At 53.9% G+C, this 20,286-nt stretch overlaps 2 protein-coding genes across 6 annotated transcripts in view; both read right to left on the bottom strand.

Moving 5' to 3' along the window:
- Window positions 1-7,791, bottom strand: part of CCDC180 (coiled-coil domain containing 180) — a 52,097-nt gene extending 44,306 nt beyond the window's left edge. The window contains 4 exon segments of the mRNA XM_054584956.1: window positions 960-1,063; window positions 3,461-3,549; window positions 6,280-6,470; window positions 7,720-7,791. Coding sequence (XP_054440931.1) covers window positions 960-1,063; window positions 3,461-3,549; window positions 6,280-6,470; window positions 7,720-7,788 — 453 coding nt within the window. The 5' untranslated portion in view covers window positions 7,789-7,791.
- An 8,625-nt stretch (window positions 7,792-16,416) lies between these two features.
- The window catches only part of LOC129079678 (stimulated by retinoic acid gene 6 protein-like), a 34,266-nt gene continuing 30,396 nt past the window's right edge, over window positions 16,417-20,286 (bottom strand). For all 5 annotated transcript variants that reach the window (XM_054584959.1, XM_054584957.1, XM_054584960.1 and 2 more), the window contains 4 exons: window positions 19,549-19,668; window positions 18,242-18,405; window positions 17,364-17,510; window positions 16,417-16,657 (listed from right to left, as the gene is read on the bottom strand). In XM_054584959.1, coding sequence (XP_054440934.1) covers window positions 16,503-16,657; window positions 17,364-17,510; window positions 18,242-18,405; window positions 19,549-19,668 — 586 coding nt within the window. In that variant the 3' untranslated portion in view covers window positions 16,417-16,502. The remainder of the gene's footprint in view (window positions 16,658-17,363; window positions 17,511-18,241; window positions 18,406-19,548; window positions 19,669-20,286) is intronic.

A 20,286-nucleotide genomic window follows, 5' to 3' on the forward strand; every position in this document is an offset into this window, starting at 1 on the left:
ATAATCACTACCTACGCCTAAGGAGTTAAGACTTACTAAACAGCTCACAACTAGAGCTCAGGGGTGGCCACAATGTGGGGCACATGCCACGTGCCAGACGCTCTGCTCTGTTCTGAACTGAGCCCTTGACCTCAGAAGCCCTTGGCCCTCACCACGGCCTGTGCATAGGTGCTCACATTTGGTGAGGCCCACTGCTGGGGTTCAATAAATATTTATTAAAGAAGTGGCCAAGAAAGAATTCCAAGTTTAATTCAGATGAGGAGACTAAGGCTCAGTTATGTTGTGTGACAGAAGCTGACCAAAGCCACAGAGCTCATGGGTGAAACAGTGCTTGTGCCCAGATGGGACATATTAGGAGAGTGACAAGCTGGCAGGGGAGCTCCTTATCGATTCTTTGGGTACAGAGCCAGCTCCAATAACCTAGGGGAACGACATGACTCAGAGAAGACTCAGGAAGAAATGGGTGACTGCAATCCGTGGCTCAGAGAGAACCTGGAAGGGCCGAGAAGTGTGTTCAGGGAATATTCTGGGACCCGTGTAGCTAGAGATGAGGTCTCAGAAGAGGAACAGGGAGCCTAGTGAGGGCAGTGCCTAAGGGCCAGGCAGCATCAGGACATCAATGGAGGGTCAGGCCGTTTGGACCCTCATGAGTGGGACTGAGCAGAGAGATCAAAGGCTGGGCTTTGACGTCAGACCCAGAATGCAGTTCTCACTTGGCCCCTTATGTGCCAAGTCAGATAAGGTGTCCTTGGCTCACCTGTAAAATGGAAGTTACAGCAGAAACTGCCTTATAGCACTTTGTTACAGCAAGCACTCGTAACATGGCTGCTACGGCTCTGTCAACAGCATGGTGAGCCACTGAGAACCTCTGAGCTGGGGGAAAGGACGGGCGGGGCAGTGACCAACCTGCCTTTGGAATGGCCCAGGGATAGAAGGAGAGCAAACACAAGGGTTCTCACCATCCCGATCTGAGCAATCTCTTCCTTAAAACTCCCCAGAGCACTCTCATAGCACTTCCTCTTGTAGTCTCCTCGAAGGGCGACAGTGCCGGGTCGCTCAGGAACTGGGGGAGAACAACAGAGGTGACGAGGCTGCACTCAGAGCCCCAAGTCCAGGGGAGAGTGCCCAAGAAAAGGCAGCAAGGCAGAGGGTGCCCTGGCTCAGGAGGCGGATCCCGAAGCCAGGCCAGCAGAGTCTTAAGGGAAAAGAGAAAAGGCGAAGGTGATCCATAGTACTAAGGGAAAGGAAGTCTTGCCCATCCAGTTAAATGCTGGCAAAAAGTTCCAAAATGGGCCCTGATGGTGTGGCTCAGTGGGTTGGGGGTCATCTCGCAAACCAAAAGGTTACCAGTTCCATCCCGCAGTCAGAGCAAATGCCTGGGTTGCGGGCCAGGTCCCAGGTTGGGGGCACACAAGAATCGAGGTTTCTCTCACATACATTGGTGTTCCTTTTCCCGCCTTCCATCTCTCTAAAAGTAAATAAATCTTTAAAACAAACAAGTTCCAAAATGGTGTGTACTTAATGGGACCATTTATGTTTTTAAAAAAGTTTTAGAGAAGGAAATACATACACCAATACAAATAACCAGCACTTAATATGTATCAGGTACTGTTCTAACTCAATTACTTATTGGTCTTATTTTACAAGTGAGGACACTCAGGCATGGGGGTTAAAGAACAAAGGCAGTTGGTGGCTGAGCAGGGATTTGGACATGGGTCCCTCTCTCTAGTGTCTGATATCTCCCTCCGCTCTGCTGTCCCCTGAACCTATGCGGGAAGCTGGACATCACACGTGGGATTTCATGGGGGGTGGGCACTCTAGGGAGGAGAATGGGTGCTATTGTACAGGGGGAGTTTTTACTTTATGCCCACCTCCTTCCTTTGTTTTTCTATAGTGAGCATGTACTACTTCTTTAATCAAAAAGAAAATAAGCCGTCATAATGGGGTAAAGTCAACTAAGACATTGTGGTATGAAGGAAGAAAAGGTGGATTCAGAAATTCTGTTGTGGAATCGCAGTAAAGCCAGCAACGTCCTTTACAAACAGTTTTCTTCAGAAAACACAGTGTGGGCAATCACTCCCTCTCGCACCAGCTCCCTGCACTGGGAGAAGGCCCCCAGAAAAGCGCCCAGGAGAGAGCACCCCAGAGAGAGAACCCGGGGAGAACAAGTAGGGGAGAGGGAGCAGGGGAGAAGGCCCAGAGGAATAGACTTAAATGAGAGAACCAACTGGAGAGAAAGCAGGGGAGAAGGCCTGGGGAGGTGTCTATGGGTGAGAGTCCAGGGAAGAGAGAGAAGGGGAGATGGCAAGGAAGAAGGCTTAGGGGAGAGGGCTCAGGGGTGAGGGCCCAGCGCAGAGAGAGCAGTGGGGAAAGCTTAGAGGAGAAAGCCCAGGGCTGAGGGAGCAAGAGAGGGGGTCAGGAAAAAAGGCCTAGGGGAGAAGGCTGGGGAGCAGGCCCGGGGAAGAAAGATTAGGGGGGAGGGCCAAAGGAAGGGGCTCCAGGGGGAGGCCCAGGGGATAGGGCTCAGAGTGTAGTGCCCAGGGGAGAGTCCCCAGTGTAGAGGGCCCAGGGGAGAAGACTTTGGGGTCGTGGGCTTGGGGAGAGGGCCCAAGGGTAGTCTAGGGGACAGGGCTCAGGAGAGAAGGCCAAGGATGGAGTCCTCAGGGGAGAGAGGGTGGTGGAGGAGGCTTAGGGGAGAAAGGCCAGGGGAGCCAGAGCAGGAGAAGGCCCAGGACAGAAGGCTTAGGGGAGAGGCAGCAGGGGAGAAGGGCTGGGGAGAAGGCTTAGGGGAGTCCCAGGGGAGAAGGCTCAAAGGTGATGGACCAGGGGTGAGGGAGCAGTGGAGAAGGCCCAAAGGGAAAAGTTTAAGGGAGAGTCCTCAGGGGAAAAACAAAGTGGGAGTGGGCTTAGTGGAGAGAGCCCAGGGGAGCAGGAAAAGAGGAGACTGTCCAGGGAAGGATTAGTAGAAAGGGAACGAGGGAGGCTGTCCAGGGGTAGGCCCAGGGGAGAGGACTCAGGTCGCGGCAGGGGGCCCAGGGGAGAGTTCCGGAGGAGAGTGAGCAGGGGAGAAGGCTCAGGGGAGAGGCCTCAAGGTAGAGAGGGGAGTTGAGAAGGCCTGGTGGAAAAGGCCCAGGGAAGAAAGCTTGAGGGAACAGGCTCAGGGGAAAGGGCCCAGGGGAGAAAGACCAGGAGAGAAGGCTTAAGGGAAAGGGCGCAGGGGAGGAGATGTAGTAAAGGCCAAGCGGGGGGAGGTTTAGTGTAGAGGCCCAGGGGAAAGGGAGAAGGGCAGAAGGCCCAGGGGAGAAGACTTATGGGAGAGGGCCCAGGGAAGAAGCCCAGTTGAGAAAACCCAGAGGAGAGAGAGCAGAGGAGAAGGCCAAGGGGATAAGGCCCAGGGCAGAAGGCCCAGGGCAGACGGCCCAGGGGAGAGGGCCCAAAAACAGGGCCTAGGGGAGGTTACCGATGGTGTCCATGAGGTTCCGGACTTTCAGGGCATCGATGGTGCTCTCGCTCTGTTGAGCTTTTTTCTTCTTCATACTTTTCTTTTCCCTGAGGCAGTAGCAGATAAGAACAATAAAACCCCAACCCTCTCACCCTTAGGGAAGCTTGACTCGAGGAGAGTCTCCAGATGGTCCCCGGACATTGTGGCCCAGGCCCACTGATTTCAGAGAGTCCCGAGGCTGTGCCAGCCTCCCAGCCCTCTGCCTGGGCCCAGTGCTGCCGGTGCTCGCCATGAACCCTAGGACGAGCCTTTGGGGCCTGCCCTCCAGAGCCTGCTTCCGATCTACCGGCCAAGGACGTGTGGGCGGTGGGCAGGAACCACTTTCCACACGTGGAAATTGAAGACAAGAAGGGGCACGACGGACTTGCGCTAAGCATTCAGCATGTTCCTCATTGGCTCCTCTAGCAGTTCACCCTATGAGGCAGTGGGGTGAACACCAGTGTCTAGGATGGGGGAAGGGTCTTAGAGAAGTCACTGTATGAAGCAGAACTGAGACCCCCAGACCCTCGCATGCAACACCTAAGTCCATGGCGCTCAGGGTTTGGGTGAAGGAGGAGAGAGTAGGGATCCCAGGACAAACTCTCTCAGCAGGGAGGACCAGGGTAGGAGAGCATGACCTTCACTTTGGAATAAATACCCCTGAAGGCACTGTCCACTGTGCAAGCACCTCAGGAGCAAGCAGTCCTCCAGGATGCCTGCTGTTCCTCAGGGCATCCACGTGTGCAGCACTTGCTGGGTCTTTCGTATGTGGTCCTCACTCCAGACCTCCCAGAGAGGGAGGCTGCAGGGCCTGGGCTGCAGGGGCTGGGGCCCAGGCGGACCCTCCAGAGGCAGGTCTTTCAGTCTTGTCGACTGAAGGCCTCTGGACTAGGGCGGCCTCACAGGACCCTGGAGCCCTGACTCTGGCAGCTGCTGACGCCTCTGGCTTCTCGGCCACTTGCCCAGGGGACCTGGGGGCTTGGTTTACACTGGTGGTGATCTCTCCTTCCCCTAAGCTCCTCTCTACCCGCCCAGAGGCCACGCCCTGCATGAATGAACACACAAGTAGACTGGATTTGACTGGCTAAATTTTCAAAAAGGGGACAAGGCACCCCAGAGAGACACTAGTGCTGAGTTAGTGACCCCAGTTATTTTGAGGGTGGCAGGGCCTATCAGGTTACAACCACATCTCTGTCCCTGCCACGGGCCACAGGGGCTTGTGCTCTCGATCTGTGTTTAGGGCAAAGTTGGCTCTGCCTACTTGTCTCAGGAAGCCAGTACAGTACAATGCCAGAGACCTTCACGAGAAGTGTCCTTTCCAAAAATGCTGTTCTGTGAGTGCCAAGAGCTCCTGACGGATGCTATACCTGGCCATCAGGATGACAGGTGGGCCTAAGCTAAACCCTGGGGGAAGGGGTCCTTCAAGAGGAGACATTAGTAGACTTTGGATGCTGGAGGACCAGCAGAGAGGAGACTGGGGTCCTTGTGGGAGCCAGGGTCACAGCCAGGCTGCGAGGCTGACCTCCTGGGGAGGGGCGGGGCACAGATAGGCCCAGCCATCTGTGCCCCTGGATCCCTGCATTGGGCATCAGGACATGGGTGGGAGAATGCTGACCTCAGCCTGGGCCTGAGTGCCCGCTGTGTTTGCCCATCCGCAGGTAGTTCAGGGTGCTGAGGTCGGAAGCCTCAGGGGAGCCTTCCCTGGGAAAAGCTGGAGGTCAGATCAGGGCAGGGACCTTTACCCAGAATTGGATCAACCCCTGCTCCAAAGCGGGCGAGAGGGAAAACAGTGGCTGGTAGAGAAGCACAGAGTTCCTGTCCCAGAGGCCTCGGCCAGAGACAGTCTATGGTTTGCACAGGGCTTGAAGAGTGGAAGGGAAGCCCAGCTCCTGCTACTTCCTCCAAGCACCCTGTGAGGAAGATGAAACCTAGGCTTTCCTTTTCTTTCCTTTTTTCCTGCTTGAGGAGCCGGAGCTCAGGGAGCTAGAATATCATGCTCAGGAATCTCAGGTTCGGTGCCTGAACTTGGAAGCGCAGAAGGAACTCCTCACCTCCGTGCTCCAACCCCATCTGTTCCCCTCTCAGGAAACGGCATCTCTGCTGTCCATCAGGCCAGAGGCCTAGGGCTCACGGGGCATCTCTCCTCCAATCCAAGCCATCACCCGGTCCGTGGCGTCTGCCTCCCAAGTGTACCTGAAGTGTCCTGTCTCCCTCTCACAGTCCCACCAAGCTAACATAGACGGCTGTGGCCCTCTCCCTGCCTCTTCTTGTAGCTCCCCAGATTCTGCACACAGCAGCTGGAAAACCTTGAAAATGCAAATCAGCTGCTCACTTTAGTAATGTCCAAAATACTGACTGTGGCCCGAAAGCCTCTCCCAGCCTTATCTTCCTCTCCCCAGGCCCCCTGACATCTTCAGCCTTCTGGACTGGGCCCAGCCCACCTGCCTCAGCTTCCTTTCCCTTACCCTCTGGTCTCAGCAGAGGCCCCTCCTCAGAGAGCTTTCTGGACACCTGTCCCACCACCCAATCCTCTGTGCCAGAGCCTTTCCCTTCTTGGGGAGAACATCTTTTTTATTTGCTGTAGAGACCTCAAATTCCAGGAGGGTGGGATCCCAGTGCCCAGTGCCTGGCCCTTGGAGGAAGGGAAGGAGAAGCAAACAATCCTCCAAAGTAGCTGTTATTAACTCCCTGGGACTTTATTCCTACCTACCACCCATCTTGTGTGAGCTCTTTATGAGGCTTTGAAGGCTCTGATGCACACCCGTGCGTGGATGTGTGACCTGGATGGCAGGACCTACCTGTAGAGAACAGGGTTTTCCGTGACCCAGTCATTGGGCAGGCTGTGCATCCACTTCCGCTGCCGAGGGGACATCGTCTCCCCCTCAGGAATGTCCACCTTCTTCATCAAGGGCTTGCTGCCATTCTTCAGGGTCATGGAACGCTCCACATTCTGCTTCCTGGAGGTGGCCAGGGAGCGGACCAGCTGCACCTGGTCCAGTTGTGGGGAAGGGTGAGAGCACAGACCCCCCAGCACCCGCTAAGGCTGACTGTGCAGTCCTAGAGGGTCACAGGGAAACCTGCCAGCAGGAAGGTGCTTTGCAGGGCACGCTTCATACAGGGGGGTTCTCCACGCCCCATAACAGCCATTCAAACACTTCCAGGAAGACATCTTTGAAGAAATTTTGATGAAGACCAAGACGTTCATCCCAGCATTTTTTTAATCATGAGAAATTGGAAAAATGGAACTGTTCAATAATAGGGGATTGGTTGACGAGACATCAGAGGTCTCTTCAAAGGAAATTTAGGCATTTATTAAAAATAGACTTAGAATTTTTTGTAACATGGAGACATGCTTATAGTATACCATAATACATAACAAGGAAAAGCATAAATTAAAAATTATAAACAAAATTATACAGTGTGAGCTCAAAATTTTATATGCAGAGAGAAACAACCAAACATTCTAGAGGGCCAGGAGCCAGGAAAGCTCTTTTGAAATGCACAGAAAATATGCCAAACATGAAGAATATGGTCATTTTACTTCCAGGGAACAGGACTATGTGGGTAATTTGCTTGTTTGGTCTCTTTATCCTTTTATCATTTCCAAGACTTCTGTAGAGAGCATTATTTAGGGTTCAAAGTAGGGATGCAAATTCCTCCTAAATAAGCAGTACAGAACTTCAAAGGACATGTTCCAGCCTGTACTTCTTTTAAGATACCATTTTGTCTGTGTAGTTTTTCATAGATGACAAGACGATTCCAATGCCTATACAGCTGTCACAAGGGTATTACTTTAATATATTACAGGAAGTCCTAGATCAAGTAGGCAGCCACTACACGTCAGGAAGTGCATGAGCGTCCACTGACATGGGAAAGGTCTGGGAGGTACTGTTAATAGGGAAACGCAGGTTTCAAAACATTAGTATAGAATCAAACCCAGGTTTCGAACAGAAAAATTAGGAAAGACCCAGAACACCCAATGGTTAATTCTGGCTATTTCTGAGTAATTTAAGTCTTTAATTTAAATTCTCTAACTTCCAACAATACACCTTTTAATTTTATTTTCCTACATTTTAAGAACTAGTAAGAATCACTTTTTACAATGAAAGCAATTTTCCAAGCCCTTATGTCATTAGATTCCCAGGCAAGGAAGACTTCATTCAGATGGAGGGCAGTTTGGAGGGGAGGAGAGGGAAATTTGGGGAACAGGAAGAGGGGGGAGGAAAGGACAGGCCTACCTCCGCCTCGAAGATCTGCTGGTAGACTTTCCCGCTGGGAACCTCGGTCACCTTCCCCAATGAGGCCATCTTGGCGCTGGCTGGACGTCCCTGCCCGGGAGCAGTTGTCCGAGAATCACTTCTGGGATTTGCTCTCCTTAAGATCGGAGATGGAAAGGGCAAGTTCCCTCCAGGGGGCCTGACCCCACAGGTGGGGCGGGACTGGGGACTTCACCCTCTGCTCTGGGAGAAAGCCTGGGCCTTTCCCCATCCTCAGCGTTTTAAAACAAACAGAAGAGAGGGGGTGAAGAAGTAAAAAGATAAACCTCAGGCAAGAGCTGAACTCGCATAGCAAGCTGGCTCTCCCAGGCGCGCAGGAAGAAAATCCCAGAGGGACTTTGGGGTGAAGAATAATAAATAATTATTGTTTTATGCTTCACTCTCCCAAGCTCTTTCGGGAAAAGTCGGCGCTCCCAAGGTGTCAGCTGGGTTTTTAACCCGACCTTGAACCCCACACCCAGCGCTGAACACGGTCCCCCAGGCCCAGTGGACACAGGAAGGCGGTTAAAGGTAGCGAGCAGCCTACCTTATTCTAGCCATGCTAATTAGGCGCCTACTGTGTGCGGAGAAGATCCAGCAGCTTCCCCTCACGCCCCATCCCACTCACCCCTCCCCCAGCCCACCGAGGAGCGGGGTCAGACCCTGGACATCCATCCCTTCTGAGTCCGGCCAAGTGGAGGAAGGCCCAGAGCCCAGGAGAGCAGCCTCACCCCAACTTCAGAAAGCACCACGAAAGTCAGCCAGGGCCTGCCCAGCCTCTGTGGCTACAGGACACACTGCGTCTCCGAGGCAACGCGGAGGGGCGGGAGCCCCGCTGGCCCCGCCTTCACTTCTTTCCCACAGAGCGAGGGGGTTGCCCTTAGCAACGGCAGCGTCCCGTCCCCAGGGGAGTCGTGAAACTCTTAAATCAATCCCTTCCCCCTAGGCCAGTTTCTCCTCTCTGCAGTGGGCACCTCAGGGCTGTCTGGAGGGTCTAGAGCAGCACCGCTAATATTCTGAGAACTACTGGGAGACCGCGGATGTAGCTCTGAACCCTTAATTATGGCCTAGAAAATCCGTCCAACCTTCTTCGCCTTGGTGAAAACCAACCAGTCTGCTGGGAAGTAGCACAGAGAGGTGCTTGTCTGTAAGTGAGAGGTGGAAAGCATCTCTGAAAGGGATCGCCTCCTTCCTCAGTGTAGAAGAGGCTGAAGGACTCAACATTCAGGCCTCAGGGCTTGAGTGGATTTATAATTAAAAGGCTAGTTGGGATGATTCTTTGAGTTCCACGCACCCAACCCACCACGGCCACATTACCCCCTAAGATACAGCTCTGACCTACCCACTGTCCTGCTCACAAGGCCCTCCCCAACCCTGCAGCCCCTAGATGACCGCAGAGGCCCCGCCTCTGGCTCCCACCTTGACTGTCCCTGCTTCAGCCCCCCTCCTGGCTCTTCCTGCATGTGCCCCTGCCCCTGGCCTCCCTCGCTCTGCTCCTCTGCTGGCCGCTGCCTGTCTCCGCACAGCGCGATCCCGCCCGATCTTCCAGGCCACGGCCAGTGATAAGGACCCCATTCGCCAAGCCTGACCCCCGTATTGCCTTCCTCCCCCTCACTTCTCCTCTCTCTGAGTGTGCTTGCACGTTGGTTGCTTTCGAACACAGGAGTTCAGAGCACCTGTTGACAGTGTTTCCTGAAGGGCCGGTGTGCCTTACCAACTTTTATTCAACTTGGATTGGCCTCAGCAGGGGCCTGTCCTCAGGGAGCCATGCCTCGCTACTCTGCCTCTCTTCACGGCATCTGCACAGGGAGAGGCACCTGCCTGCACCAGGGGTGGGTACTGCAGGGTCGTCCCACTGGTCAGGGGGACAAATGGGCTGCCTAGCCTTGGATCTCAATGCCAGACCAGGGACAGATATGTGCGTGTTTTGTCTCCCCCCTCTATCCCTATAGCAGTCATTGCTAATCAATCACAGGGTTTCACCGGGGTGTCTCGCTGACAATGACATACACCCTCCAGATGGCTTTTGAGTCTGGGGAAGCTGATGGGATTCTTAGAGGATTCTTTCTGAATGGAAGTCAGAAGCTGCATGTAAAAGGAAATAAAGGGCACAGGACTGCTCCGTGCCCTGGTCATCTGCTACCCTGTCAGTCAGAGATGGCACCTCCAGAGTCCCCTTCCTTAGTGGATAAAGAGGGACTGCCATGCAGGGGAACTGTCCTAAGGAGGTGAAGCCTTTGTCATGGCCTCGGGCCCAGCCTGGAGGTCATAGTCCCCAGTGGTGCTCAGCCCCATCCCTTTCCATTCAAGGCTCAGCAGGCTGGGGGCCTGGACACGCACTGAGAGCCCAGAGGACAGGACTCTGGTCAGCGGTGGGGCAGGGGTGGGGGGTGAAGACAGCTGGGACAGGGCCTCTGGCCGGAGGGTGGAGCAGCCTCATCTCTGTGGGCCTCTGAGAAAGTCGCTGCCCCTCTTTGGGCCTCTGACCCCTCATCTGAAAACTGGAGGCTCAGGATTCTGTGGTGCAGGCCTCACAGGGCAGGGGCGTGGTTCAAGGAAGGAAAGGAATGTGCTGGAGCTTTGTGCCTGACTCAGCCTGGAGGTGTGTGGGGGAAATGATAATGACAGTTATGTGACATGAAGCGCTCAGGAGACCCTCTGAGGTAGGTGGGATTCTCACACTTTCCAGATGGGGAAACAGGCTCAGGGACGCCAGGCCAGAGGCCCAACCAAGGCCACACACTGGGTTAGGGTTGGAGCTCGGAGAGTTCTAGAATCAGAGCATGCCGAAGGGTGGAGTGGCATTGGTGCCAAGTGACTTGGGTCAGATGTCCAGATATGAGATGAAGGGCTCTGGGGGGAAATGGGGTGGAGTGTGGCCTCAATACTGTTACCGAACAAAAGGACCCGTGGCGGGGGGGGGGGGGCGTGCCCAGATGCTATCACCGAAACGACACCCTCCTTCCCCGGGACCCCTCGGTTGTGGGTCCTTTGCCCGCCGCCCTTGGAATTATGGCTCTGAATGGCAGAGTTTGGTGAAAAGGAAAAGGAACTATTTATTCAAAAGTTATACAGGTTTGATTAATGGCTAAATGTCACCCTTAAACCTCAAAATCCCTTCAAAACAACCACCAGCACACACACCGTCCTGCCTTCCCAGTTAGGCCAGTCAGGCCAGTTAGGGTACCGTCCTTCAGAAGAAAGAAAAGAACACAAGTCCGGGGCTCGGCTAGGCAGGCCTCTCGCGGGTCTCAGCACCATCCACTGCGTCGCCAGATGTCCAGCTCTTAATCCATAACCATGTGGCACCTTCTCCCGGCCCACTTAGCAAGAGTCCTTTCTCCCCTCTTTCTTCCTGTGGTCAGACTCTGGGGAACAGTGGTCTTCGCACTGTTCCCCAGAGTCTGTGTCCATTTGTCTCTCCTGCAGGCCCCTGTCTCTCCTTTTTCTTTCTCTCTCCCTCCCATTCTGTATTAAGTCTTTTAAACCCTCCTGATTAGCTTTTGTGATATGCCAAATAATCCTCTTTGCAAAGGAGGAACGAAGCTATCCTGTTATTGACATGCAAACTGACTTCACAATGGCCCTGCTCAAGGCTCCCATCCCCCAGGGCGGCCCGCCCTGGGGTGGGGAATATATTTTTCTTGGACACCCCAATCTCTGGACACTGTTACAAATACACTTTGGGGGGACCTGGCTGTGCCCCGTTATAATACCTCTGTCAGGGATCCCGGCAGGAGCAGCTTTCCAAGGGCGGTCTCCTGGAGATGACCCCCCCCCCCCCCCCCCCGCCCCGGAGGGCCCAGGAGAGGCAGCAGCCCCAGGTGAGTCTGCCTGTCGGGGAGGGGCTCCGGGGTCCGAGGAAGGGAGCTCCTTCCTCCCAGCTGGAGGCCTCCAAACCTAGAGAAGAGGGCCCTCCTGCTGCAGTCCCGCCTCCTGTTGCCACAGTGCCCCAATTGCCCCTTAGAAGTGACCACTAGGGGGACCTGGAGAGCTGGATGCAGGTTCAATTTAGGGGAAGGGAGGGGCCACAGATCTTGTGACTTGCCAAAAGCAGGCCCTGGGTGGTGATGAGGAGCAGCCTGGCGTTGTTTGGGGGTGGGGAGGCGGGGAGAGGAATTAAAAGGAGGCCGTGAAGGGTCCTAGGCCACCCCACACGTAATGCTGGTGAGGCCCAGGAGGCTGCGTGTGAGGAGTTTTCAGGGCAGGGTCGGGGGTGGCACCTGAGAGTTGGAGCTCATCGCCATTCCCACCCCAATGGCACAGAGTGTTGTCCCCTTCCTTGGCACGTGCGTCACTGACGTGGTGATGCTGGACGCTGTGATGGAGGATTATCTGGAGGTGAGTCGGAGTGCAGGAGAGTGGGCACCAGGATTCTGAGACTTGGTAGGAGAGAACCCCTCCCCTGTACTGAGCCCTGAGTTCTCAGCATTTGGCAAAACTCTCAGGAGAACCTCTCAGCTGCCCCTTTGAGCTCGGGTGTCCTGCCCATCTTGGGGACCAGTGTATGGAGGCTCCCCATAAGATACCCATCCCAGTTCCCCAGGCTGGTGAAGCAACAGAGCTGCCTGAACCAAAGGTTCAGGAGGTTTAGTTGGTGCCCATGGAAGGGACAGATGTCAGGTTCCTCCGAGTCCCGCAGCACATAAGTGGCTGAGTAGTCCCTTCTTGTCTGAGGCCTCAATTTCCCCACCTGCCATCAAAAAGGGTGGGCTAGAATGTCCCTGAACTTCAGCTCCCATGCTCCCCCAACTCTGGAGCCGAGTCTGGCCTGGGACCCAGACCTGTTTTCTGTGTGTCCTGCCCCCTCAAGGGCTCTGGTGATAGTGCAACATGAGAAAGGGCACAGATGGGGACTAGTTGCAGCCTAGCTAAGGGGCTCTTCCCGATGGACTTAGGCTGTCTGCCTCCCAGGGGAATCAGATCAACCACCAGAAAAGGACGAAGGTGAACAGCTAGCTGTGGCACTCACCGCAGGTGAGGGGAAGGGAGTGGAAATCAGAGATGGCCCTGGGCAGGACACTCCTTGCTCCATCTGCTGCATCTCGCATTTATTGGGAGAGTTTGGTAACAGTGAAGTAGGGGCCGGCACTAAGGACCGCTGGCTGAGGGAGGAGCTATTTACACCCACCTCTGAGAACAGTTAGGAGCTGGATGGAACTGGAGGGAGGAGGGTTCCCGAGTGCGCAGAGGCCCGGGACGGCCCCCTGCCTCACTGCTTATCCCTGCAGCATCATCCCCCGCGCAGGCCCTCTCTGCAGCTGCGGAGGGGTGGCAGGAGGGGGGGGGGGGACGGGGATGGTGGGAAGGAGCTGCAAATCATTACAACCTTGAGCCTGAGGAGCAGTTTGGGGCTTCTTTCCAGGACATGGAGCCGCTCAGCCAGACTGTGAGGTGAGGCTGGGCAGGAGCTGAGTGAGGGCAGGTACAGACGCTCCCTGGCAGCTGGCTCCAGAGCATTAGCAGCCATGACTCCCTTATCAGACCTTGCTGCATGGCCACCCCCGAGGCACCCGAAGGCCTGCTACTGGGCAGGCACCTGGAGGAACAGGTGAGGTGTGGCTCCTGGTAGGTTCACAGGTGCCATAGCATGAACCTAACCTATCCTGCCAGCTCGAGCGCCAGTCCTGACTGGCCAACAGAATGCTGAAGGCCAAGAAGAGCTGGCCATCATCAGCTCAAGGGTGAGTGTCCAGGCTGGCAGTGGCGGAATCCCAAGGGCTCCATTAAGCTTTGGGCCAAGCGTGGTCTTGGGGAGTCAGATCCCCGCTCCACTACTGACCAGTCCTGTGCTGGAGGTGATTCCTCTCTGCTTTCTGGGACTTGGTTTTCTCCTCTGTGAAATGGGTGATGCAGGGACAAATGTATTCACTGACCAAGCACTCAGCACAGTGCCTGGATCCACCTGTAGTGGGGATGGGGTGGCGAGGGTGGGCCATGCCCCTGGGGGAGGCCTCCCAAGGTTACCCCTCTCTTCTATGCAGCCACCCGGCCCCTGCCTCAGAGCCCAGATCACACACCTAGGACGACCAGCTCGAGAGTGCCCTGGTTTTCAGCAATGGGGGCAAGGCTGAGGCACTTGGGGTGCCCTGGACCAGCTCTCCCCCACCCTCCGAGGAGAAGGAGGACATTGTGAGCCTTTTCCTGGCGTTTCCATGAAGGCCAGAAGAGGGGATGACCACACCCCATCACCCTGACCGCTTTACCCCAAGGCCTCTTTACTTATTGGGGAGGGGAAGTGTTTATTTGTTGAAAATAGTAAATGCTAGATTTGAATATTATTAAAATCCATTTCCTTTTACAGCCTGAATTGAGTCTTGGTTCTCTCCCTTCCTGTGCTAATTTAAATGAGATGCAGACTCTCACATTCCTCCTAAAACTAAAAAATCTTACAGGCTCATCAGCTTACTGTATATGGGAGAAGGGAGAAGGGCCAGCCCCTTCCCTGGCTGTGAAGGAGACCCACAAGTCCCCCTTCCTCAGAGGGCACATTCAAGGTGTTACTGTGAACCTGGGCATAGGAGCAGACACACCCCCTCAGAACTCCTGAGATTTAGAGGTTGGAGGTACTTTACAGGCATAGCAACAGCCGCTGAAATTCACGCATCTTTAAAAGAAACCATTTCCTGCCTCAGGACAGTGGCTTCCTTTCTACAGCTTTTAAGGACAAGGGAACATGTTCTGCTTCTCTTGCTGAGGTTTCTTTTGGCCAAATATTAGAAACTTGTAGTCTTCTAGTTCAATCTCTGGAATTGCATCAATGTTAAGTAGGTGGGGAAATGTAGAGATTAAACATTGCATGTGGAAAGGACAAGGCCAGAAGAAGATCATTTGCAAAGGGACTAAGGGCAGGCAGGACTTTCCATCTCGAGTCCCCTCTAGGGACCCTATGATCACTCTTTACCTAGGTTAGAATCCTTCTGGGATCCTGGTCCATGGTCTCTGAATTCCTTTTCCTTATTTCACGTCCAGCGGAAAGATCTGTGATGCACCTTTTAAGGCTACAGCAGGGCCTTGTCCCACAGACACTTATGCTATCTGTGACCCTGGGTGTCCCATATCCCTGCACTGCCTTATACAATTGTCTTTAAGACAGAAACGCCCTAGAGGCCCCTGGCCTCTCTGTCAGGGACCTTGTGGTCACTCCTCTCTGGCTGGGACCTGGTGGATCACAAATGGATTATGTTTTGCCAGGATAAAAGTCTGTGCACTTGGCCATGGAAAGACCACCCCCCAGCCTTGCCAGTCTCCCTTGCGGGCCTAAATGACTTCTGCGGCCAAGTCTACTAAAAGGTCTAGAAGCCAACAGGGCTGGTGGGTGTAGATCCTGAGGAGAATCAGCAGTAATTTGCTAGACAACTACCTCAGGGGGAACATTGCAGGCCCCTTTCTTCATGGAGCTGAGCATACTGAGGTGGACATGCATTAATCAGATCACCACAAAGGGCAGCATTGTAGATAACAATAACTAACATTTATTGAGAGTTTAGGATATATCGGGCACTAGCTTAGGAGTGTTTGTACGTAGTAACTCATTTTATCCTCAAAATAATTTTGGATATTGTAGGCATTACCCCTTTTTACATGAGAGGGACAGGAAGCACAGAAAGGCAAAGTCATCTGGCCAATGTCACACAGCTAGGACGAGGCGGCGTGGGGAGCCCAGCACAGTGGGTGCCAGTTTTGTCAGTTTCTGAAAGCACAACACCAAAGCCTGGTTGTGGAGATTGAGAGATAAGGCTGGCAAACACCTGGTAACTGGGCTGGGTTCACCATGGGTGCTCAGTAATGGTGACTGAAATTCACTGGCCCCGCGAGGTGGACAGGGACCTCCCTTACCCTGCTGGTGGGTCCCCCAGGCACTTGCACAGGCGTCATGAGTGACTTTGAACAGTCAGACTTTGTACAGATCCCAAACCAGCAGAGATTGTATGCCTGGGTGTGAAGAATGTGGCCAAGTACTGGGCCCGCAGCACAAAGAGACATGTCAGGCTTCCCAGCCGGGCTTCGGGCCGCCTTGCATAGTCTAACCAGCCCCCTACGCCCTGCACTGCAGACACCAGAGGCTCCCCCTCCTCCAACATGCCTGGGCCTTTCTTGCTCCCGTGCCTTTGCACACCCATCACCGCCTCCTCTGACAGATAGCTTTCCCAGGGATCTCCTCTCGCCACAGAGAATGTGCACATCTTTCTTTGTGACCGAGCCCCAGGTCAGTTCTGATCCATTTCTCATCCCAGTGTACAAGGCAGGGCCAGCTCAGTGTGCGCCTGCTCCCCCTAACCAAGCTGGAGGCTGGACCGCGGATTTCCTTCTCTCTCACCGCCATAGTGCCTGGAAAGGAGGAAGCAATAAGGACTCTGCTGGAATGAGGACATACTTGCTTCCAGAGTAAAACAGTGTCAGGTGGTTAAACTCCCCTGATATAGAAATTTTACCACCTTCTTCAGTGATACCAAGTTCTGCCCTGTAGTCAAACTATGTGCTTCTCAACATGGCTGCCTCCTAACCACGGAGAGTAGAAATCATGATTGGGCAAAGTTTGTTCAACAGGAATTCTCTTTAGTTCTGGATCTTTTTACTAGGGGAGGGACTTAGACCTGATACTTCATTGCTTGGCCCAGGTGCCGTCCCATGAGTGGCTGGCACAGTGCGCCGTCCACGCGGACAGCGGCTGCGCATCCCACCGCAGGCGGGGCAGCTGCGGCGTAGCCTGGGCCTTCTCTCGGGGCAGTCATCCTGGAACGGCCTTGGAGCACTGTCAGAGGTCAGTGCCAGCTCTCCGAGCACATCGGCAGGATCTGGATGAACTCCCGGGAGCCATGACCCGGTTTTGATTTTCTGAGCATGGCCAGTTTGGGGTTGTTGATCAGGGTCTGCAGCAGGAGCCACCTTGTCCTGGACCTAGTTGAGATGCAGGGACCTAGGATAGAATCAGAGCAGATAGGGAGTGAGGGTAGGGGCAGCTGTCTCTGTGGTTCTCAGAGGCTGTAAGAAACACTGCCCCGGAGCTGTGAGGTGTGGGGTAAAAGTTGGGGAAGGGGCTGGACCAGGTCTCCTGGGGACATGAGGGCGGTGGAGGGATGCATTTGTCCCACAGAGCTGGGTACCTGCAGTTTTAGGAACAGTGAAGGACACAGTCCAGATCAGTGCTGACAAGACATGACTAACTGGGGGCGTCCCAGCAGAAGGCAGAGCCGAGGAAAAGGGTGGGAGGGCTGGGAGCTGACAGTATAGAGCCTTGAGGGGACAGGAGTTGGTGGCCGGGAGAGCTGTGGTGTGTACGACTGAGTGCTCTCTTGAAGGGCATCTGTCTAAAGGCTGGCATATGTGTGAAGTCTCAAACAAGTGGGGAACAGAGGACTCAGACAGAAGAACTAGAGCTCATTTTGGGGAACAAGAGAAGAGCCAGTTAGAAGGACAAGGATACAATTCCTCAGTGCTCCCCTAGCCAGGCTGATGGGGGGGGCTAACCTTCCTGATCTCCTGGATAGATTTCCCAGGGCATGGGCTGTGGAGGAAGGGAGGCAGGGAAGGAGGAACCGGGGACACCTTAGGATCCCAGGAAACGCTTAGGGTACTTGTTTCCTGGTGTCCAACCACATGGAAGGTTCAAACAGGAGACTTACCTGCCAACTGATTTAGGTGCCCGTACTTGATGGCTTGCTGCAGCTTCCTCTCCCTGTGGCCTGTGATCAGGATGTGACAAAAACTGACGAGCACAGGGTTGGTGTGATGATGGTCCACGTAGAGCATGCCAATCCACGCACCGAACCCTGAAATCCCCAAGGCGAGTCAGGCCACACGGCACACCCCCGGGGCGGCCGGGCCCAGCGCGGCCAGTGTGTGCTTTTTATGACATGCCTGCAGCGTCGCTCTGTTTCTAAACGGTGCCCATATCTTTGCTGAGAATCTAGAAAATTAGGTATGAAGACCTGGAAGGGTCCTTACAGATCACAATCTAATCCACCCATTTTATGTGGAACTTGAAGCTCAAAGGAGCTAGGAGTTCCTTCAATGAACGGATGAGTGAATGAATGGACACAGGCCAGAAAAAGAACAAAAACTGTTTCTGCTCTATAGAAATAGGCTTGATTTTGGAGTATGTCAGCTGAACAGGCCATTTTCTTACCTAAGTGAGTTTCCAACTAACAGCACCAGTAATTCTGAGATGTGTTCCTTCTCAGAATTTTCAGAGCTGTGCATTCATAAATCACCTCCTAAACATTTAGATAGAATTGTGCTACCTCTTACTGCCTACCATTATACCTCAAAGGTCTGCCAAATACACAAGCGTTCAATAGCCTGAATTCCCTTCTGACCATTGGGCTGAAAGTTTTCTTTTCTTTTCTACTCAGTGTTATAGCCTCCCCGGAAAGATACGCTCTAAGCAGAAGTGAAGAGAGAACCCTGTCTAGGCCTGAGCACATGACTTCCAGGCAGCTCTTACAAAGGTGCGAGCCCAGCCCTCCCCAGATGCGTGGCCATCGGGGGCCTGGCCCCTTACCCATGTCTGCTCCCTCATAGCCATGCTGCATGATGGTCCTGTCAATGCGGGCAATCATCCACGTGCCCAGGATGCAGCTGATGAGCAGCCTGGAAAGGCAGGCGCCCAGGCCCAGCAGCACGTTGTAGAAGAACAGAAAGTAGTTGAAGTTGTGGAACGCCTTCCTGCAATGCAAGCAGGTGGAGGGGCGGCACCCTTTCAGTAGGAGAACGTGGCCAGGCAGATGGGCTCAGGGGCCTCCAGAGCACTGCTCACAGTGCAGGGTGACTGTTAGCAGTGACTGTCATGTTTGATGGGGTCTGTGGGTTTTGAGGTTCCCTGAATGATAAAACACCTCATGCGGCCACAGCTGGTTCTGTGGTTATAAGCAGAGGTTTGTGGCTTTCCCGCTGTCCTAACAGTGACCTGCCCGCAGCAGAAACTGCTTCACGTCCTCCCGATGAAGTTTCCCAAATGACCGCTTGATCATGTGGTTTCCTGCTGCCTATGGGATAAAGCACCAAACTTTGCATAGTGAATTTTTGGGCCCTTTCGAAGGGGATCTTTCTGGCACTGGCACTTTGTGTCCCCTTCCTGCCTTCACCATCTGAGGCCACCGCATGGCCACCGTGTTTTATTCTCACCATCCTCCTAACATGTCCTGCTCTGCCGTGGCTTCCTGCCTTCACCTGTGCCATGGGGGATGCCAGCCGTGCCCTCGCCTCAGCTCTACCGGTAGGAGTCCCACCATCTCACTGACTTCAGCTCAAATGTCCCACCAGCAGTGGAATGAACCTACCCTACCTCCCCTCCATTACTCGTGTTTCTCTTGTGATCCTTTCATACCCTCTGGAGCCTATTGTCCCTATATGTCTGTGTCTGTCAGCTCCAGTGGACCATGAGCTTCTCAGAGGCAGGTCCTGTGGGGACATCTCTTTATCCTTCGTGCCCATGTTGTTTCCTCCATCAGTGAATGGCTCTGAGTAAGTGAATTAGAAAGGATTACCACAGGCCAGGCACTACTGTTCTAAGTTGATATATGAATACATTTCATCCTCAGAACACCTCTTTGAGGTCTGCACAATTATTTGTGAAATGAGGAAACTGACATTCATAGATGTTTAGTAAAGGCACACAAGATAAGAAAGCTTATAAGGGGTGGATCCAGGATTTGGACCCAGGGAGTTTGTCTCCGCCCACTCCTCAACCACTGCCCCTCACCCTCCAAGTGCAGAGTCCACCCAGGAACCTGAGGACGGCGAAGAGAAAAGAATGAGAGATTGCTGAGGCCAAAGTCCTGCAGTCTCCATTCCCTTCTTTGCCCTCACCTGTTGTTGAGTGCCAAGGGCTTCTGCTTGTCAGCTGTGCCCATCTTTGGCTGTAGGAAGAAGCTGGAGGCAATCCATACCTGCATGATCATGAGACCCAGGACGATGGATATGGTGAGGCTGAAACACAGGGTGAAATCATCTGAGGGGGCCTTGTCCACTCTTCTCAAACCCTTCTCAAATGCCCAGTGATAAAAAGCAGTGAGGTGCTGATGGCCCGCCAGACCAACAGTAGCAATGAGCTCTGTGCTATAGGCCTACAGAGCATTCGCACGCCCGTTGTGCAGATGAGAAAACCGAGGCTCCGAAAGGAGAGGTAGCTTTCTCAAAGCTGCATGGTCAGGTTTCTAGCTCTAGACCAGAACTCCAGGATACAGGGGCAGCAATTGGGATGAGTGGTTTAACAGCATGGGAATCAAGAAAGGAAAGGGATTTCTAGAAGAGCTCATGAAGGCCTTGCGGCTGTGGACCGGGCAGGTTCTGCACCAGACTCACAGGTGTCTCTAGGGGAGTATGGAAGCGGAGAGCTGAGGGCAGGGAGGTGTCCAGAGAGCAGCACAGCCTGTGTTTGCATCCCCTGAGTGGTAGTGTGGAGCAGGGGTTAAATGAGGTCTTTGGTTACAGATTGCCTTGCTCCCGGTCCTGCCTCTCCCCTGTCCTTGGACAAGTTGCTTTGCATCTCTGTGCCTCTGCCTCCTCAGCTGAAAAAGAGGGAGCTGACAGAAGTCCCAGCCGCAA

Source organism: Pteronotus mesoamericanus, unplaced genomic scaffold, assembly GCF_021234165.1.
Source record: "Pteronotus mesoamericanus isolate MK-2021 breed Mesoamerican mustached bat unplaced genomic scaffold, CSHL_Meso_final contig_78, whole genome shotgun sequence".
NCBI classification, from domain to species: domain Eukaryota; kingdom Metazoa; phylum Chordata; class Mammalia; order Chiroptera; family Mormoopidae; genus Pteronotus; species Pteronotus mesoamericanus.